We start from the raw sequence: 4,951 nt of genomic DNA on the forward strand, positions 1-4,951 counted from the left end.
ATTACTACAGTAATCAGTGCTATACATATGCACTGTTACTGTAATAATGACACTGGCAGGGAAGGGGTTAACTTTATTTGAGAGGGAGGGGTTAAGTGTGTCCCTAGGGGCGTGCTTCTAACTGTGATTGGATGTGGCTTGATGTGCAAGAACAGAGATGAGGATGAGGATGGCCTCTACATAGCATAACCATATGATCTCAATTGTTAAACAGGGGAGAATGAGAGGCGGCTTTGTTTACATTAGCCGCCTGCCTTTCTCCCGCCTCTAACGGACAATCGCGAGTGCCTGGCGGACATCGGGTCCGCCGGGCACACACGCGGGGAGGTCCGTTCCCTAGAGCCTTTGCCTGTGAGGGGCTGACTGCTGACGTAAATCGTCGTTAGGCAGTCGGCAAGTGGTTAATGTGCATAAAGAAGCCAAGGGGAAATGGAAAAATCTAAAAAAGGCATCAAATTACAGATTAGACATTCTTATAATATGTCAACAAAAGTTACATTTTATTTCCATCATTTACACTTTCAAAATAACAGAGAACAAAAAAATGGTGTCTGCAAAAGTTTGGGCACCCTGCAGAGTTAATATCTTGTACTGCCCCCTTTGGCAAGTATCACAGCTTGTAAACACTTTTTGTAGCCAGCCAAGAGTCATTTTTGGTATTTTTGCCCATTCTTCCTTACAGTCTTCCAGTTCTTTGAGATTTCTGGGCTGTCTTTCATGCACTGCTCTTTTAAGGTCTATCCATAGATTTTCAATTATGTTGAGGTCAGGAGATTGTGAAGGCCATGGCAAAACCTTCAGTTTATGCCTCTTGATGTAATCCCCATGGATTTTGAGGTGTGTTTAGGATCATTATCCATTTGTAGAAGCCATCCTCTCTTTAACTTCAGCTTTTTCACAGATGGCATCAAGTTACCATCCAAAATTTGCTGAAATTGTATTGAATCCATTTTTCCTTCTACTCGTGAGATGTTCCCTGTGTCACTGGCTGCAATACAACCCCAAAGCATGATTGATCCACCCCCATGCTTAACAGTTGGACAGAGGTTCTCTTCATTACATTCTGTGCCCCTTCTTCTCCAAACGTACCTTTGCTCATTCCAGCCAAAAAGTTCAATTTTAACCTCATCGGTCCACAGAACTTGTTTCCAAAATGCATCAGGCTTGTCTATATGTTCATTTGCAAAGTTCAAACGCTGATTTTTGTGGTGAGGATGTAGAAGAGGTTTTCTTCTGATGACTCTTCCATTAAGACCATATTTGTACAAGTATCTCTTTATAGTGGAATAGTGTACCACAACTCCAGTGTCTGCCAGATCTTTCTGGAGGGATCGTGCAGTCAAACGTGGGTTTTGAATTGTTTTTCTCAGAATCCTGCGAGCTGTTCTGTCTGATATTTTTCTTGGTCTTCCAGATCTTGCTTTAACTTCCACTGTTCCTGATGACTGCCATTTATTGATTACATTCCAAACTGAGGGTATGGACATCTGAAAACGCTTTGCTATCTTCTTATAGCCTTCTCCAGCTTTATGAGCGTCAACTATTTTCAGTTTCAGTTTTCTAGACAACTGCTTAGAAGATCCCATGGTGCTGATTGTTGGGGCAAGGTCAGATGAGTCTGGGCATTTAAAACCTTTGAGATTGACATCACCTGGTCTTCCCAGACAATAATTGAGAACAATCCATGACACTGGCAGGTCTTGCTCAGCCTTGCAAAGGGGGCAGTGCATGCTATAAATTCTGCAGGGTGCCCAAACTTTTGCAGACACCATTTTTTTGTTTTCTGTTATTTTGAAAGTGTAAATGATGGAAATAAAATCTAACTTTTGTTGACATATTATAAGAATGTCTAATCTGTAATTTGATGCCTTTCGGAGAGTTTTCCATCTTCCCTTGGCTTCTTTATGCACATTAATACAAATATTTACCTGGGGTGCCTAAACTTTCGATCACCACTGTAGTGTATGCCTTATGGCGCATTTTAAATTTTATATATATTTGCCTCACTTTTTCTAAATATACCAGCACAAAATAGTTAAGATTGCCTGATATAATTACATTTTACCCTCTGAACAAAGCTGTTTCCCATTTTTATTGTTCTCCCTCCAGGTTATGGACAAGAAAAATGAGTCCAGTATTACCATGATCCACCTATTAGGACTTCAGACTCCACACAGTATAACATTTCTGATCTTTTTTCTTTTCCTTTTGATGTACTGTGTAACAATATGTGGAAACCTCCTGATCATCACACTGGTGTCCTACAGCAAATCCCTCCATTCTCCAATGTACTTCTTCCTCTCCCAGCTCTCTGTATCGGATATCTTACTGGTAACTGACATTCTTCCCAACATGCTCCATGCTGTTTTGATGAAAGGGACCCTAATACCATTTTCTGATTGCATCACCCAGTTTTATTTTTTTTGTGTTTCAGAAACTTCAGAATGTCTTATTCTAACGGTGATGTGTTATGACAGATATGTGGCCATCTGTAAACCATTGCATTATACGTTAGCAATGAACTTTCATCTCTGCTGGTTAATGGTTATCACATGTTGGGTGTTAAGTCTTATAGTAGTACTGATTCTCACTTTAACAATATCACAATTACATTTTTGTGGTCTCAATATTGTCGATCACTTTTTCTGTGATCTTGAGCCAATCCTACAACTCTCCTGCTCTGATACTGCTAATGTTCTACTTGAAGTGACATTACTGAATTTTGTTTTTGTTGTAATCCCATTCTTTATAATCATTGTATCGTATGTTTATATTATTATCACCATTTTTAAAATCCCATCTATTACCGGCAGAGAGAAAGTTTTTTCAACATGCAGCTCCCACCTGACTGTTGTTTGTATTTATTATGGTACTCTAGTTTGTGTTTATTTGGTACCTAGTAGAGGACAGTCATGGGATATCACAAAATTCTTGTCATTGCTGTACACTGTATTCACCCCACTGATAAATCCAATTATATACAGCCTGAGGAATAAAGACTTGAAAAAAGCTGTAGCTAAAATCATCAACTACAGTGGGGGCAACATTTAAAAATGGGGCTACACCTTCTCGTTACATATCCACAAAGATAGACTCCGGTTTGTACTCTATTACCATCAAACTTACTGAGCGACATATCAGTATGGATGTCACACCACTTTCTCAAACTCAATCTTTCTAAAACCAAGCTTGTAATATTTCCTCTTCCTCAATTCCCTCCCCATGACTTTACCATTGAGATCAATGGCGTAACCATTGGTTCCTCCACACACGTCAAGGTGCTGGGTAAAATCCTAGACTCTGACCTCTCCTACAGCCATAACATCCAATCACTTACCCTCCGGAACATTTCCAGAATTCGCCCCTTCCTGACTAATGATACCACAAAACAACTTATTCACTCCTTGGCTATTTCCCACCTTGACTACTTTGACTTTCTCCTCACTGGCCTACCTTTTAACAGGCTATCCCCCTTCAGTCTATTATGAGTGCTGCTGCTAGACTAATACACCTTACTAAGCGATTTGTGACTGCTGTTTCTCTCTGCCAATCCCTTCACTGGCTTCTCCTACCCCACCCCACCCCCCCGTATAAAATTCAAAATACTAACCACAACAAACAAGGCCATCCACAGCACTGCCCCAGCACCATTACCAACCCCATCTGTAGATATCACCCAAATCATCCTCTCCATTCCTCCCAAGATATCAAAAAATCTTCAGTCTTCACAGGACCTCCTGCTCTCTAGCTCCTCCCATGCTCGCCTTCAGGACTTCTCCAGAGCCAGGGGTGGGTCATGTCTCCATTAGGGACTACTATACTGCAACAATTCTCGCGCAGACACGGGCTTGGTTTCACTCCCCCTATGATAGACTATGGACCCTTCTTGAATCCTCGCAAGTACCAGGCCACAACCTGCTCCATTATTTACTGGCAGGCTGTTTTCTCCCTCAACGACTCCCTACCTTATCACCGACAATCCAGACCACAATTACCATCTGGGGAACGTCCATACCATGGCTGCACATCGACGGACTTACCAAGCCCTTTCCATTGCCAGTCCACAGCCTACCGGTAATCATTCCTGACCTTGACATAGCCACATGGCCCCAAAGAGGTATATCGGATGTACAGGACCTACTAAAATTCCAGATATTCTATAACACATCATTGTACTTTCTCAGAAAGTAAATCCTCAATGAACATCAGTGAGTGCTGACAGCACTCATCCAGCCCCACACCATGACACTCCCACCACCATGCTTGACTGTAGGCAAGACACACTTGTCTTTGTACTCCTCACCTGGTTGCCGCCACACATGCTTGACACCATCTAAACCAAAAAAGTTTATCTTGGTCTCATCAGACCACAGGACATGGATCCATTAATGCATGTCTTTAGTCTGCTTGTCTTCAGCAAACTGTTTCCAGGCTTTCTTGTGCATCATCTTTAGAAGAGGTTTCCTTCTGGGATGACAAACAATTTAATGCAGTTTGTGGCGTATGGTCCGAGCACTGATAGGCTGGCCCCTACCCCCCTTTAACCTCTGCAGCAATGCTGGCAGCACTCATACATCTATTTCCCAAAGGCAACCTCTGGATATGAGCACATGCACTCAACTTCTTTGGTCGACCATGGCGAGGCCTGTTCTGAGTGGAGTAATATTAATGCACCACTCGCGCCACTGGAATTGGTACTAATTAATAATGGGGGTTGAGCAGCTAGTTTTAAATGACACCTCAAATGGTAAATATAAAATGTGAAAAATATGTGAAAACTGCACTAAACCCAATGTTAGAGGGCATTGACGTCCTTCTAATAGTATATGTCTGTATAATAAATAATACAATAAAAGTGAATAAATATAAAGTGCTATGGTATTGCTACCTTATAACATAAAATGCTAGAAGTAAAGCTGACTGCTCACAGTCAGTTCATTTGAAGTGAATA

The 4,951-nt window shown here is 41.5% G+C and overlaps 1 protein-coding gene across 1 annotated transcript; it reads left to right on the forward strand.

The window, feature by feature from the left end:
- Positions 1-2,100: 2,100 nt before the first annotated feature.
- Positions 2,101-3,051, forward strand: LOC309552926 (olfactory receptor 11L1-like; the record flags this gene model as incomplete). The annotated part of the gene is made up of 1 exon (XM_082253833.1): positions 2,101-3,051. The coding sequence occupies exon 1, from the start codon at positions 2,113-2,115 to the stop codon at positions 3,049-3,051; it is 939 nt and encodes a 312-aa protein (XP_082109959.1). The 5' UTR covers positions 2,101-2,112.
- Between the last annotated feature and the right edge of the window lie 1,900 nt (positions 3,052-4,951).

This window comes from Pelophylax lessonae (assembly GCF_965119305.1).
Source record: "Pelophylax lessonae genome assembly, chromosome: 4".
Lineage (NCBI taxonomy): Eukaryota > Metazoa > Chordata > Amphibia > Anura > Ranidae > Pelophylax > Pelophylax lessonae.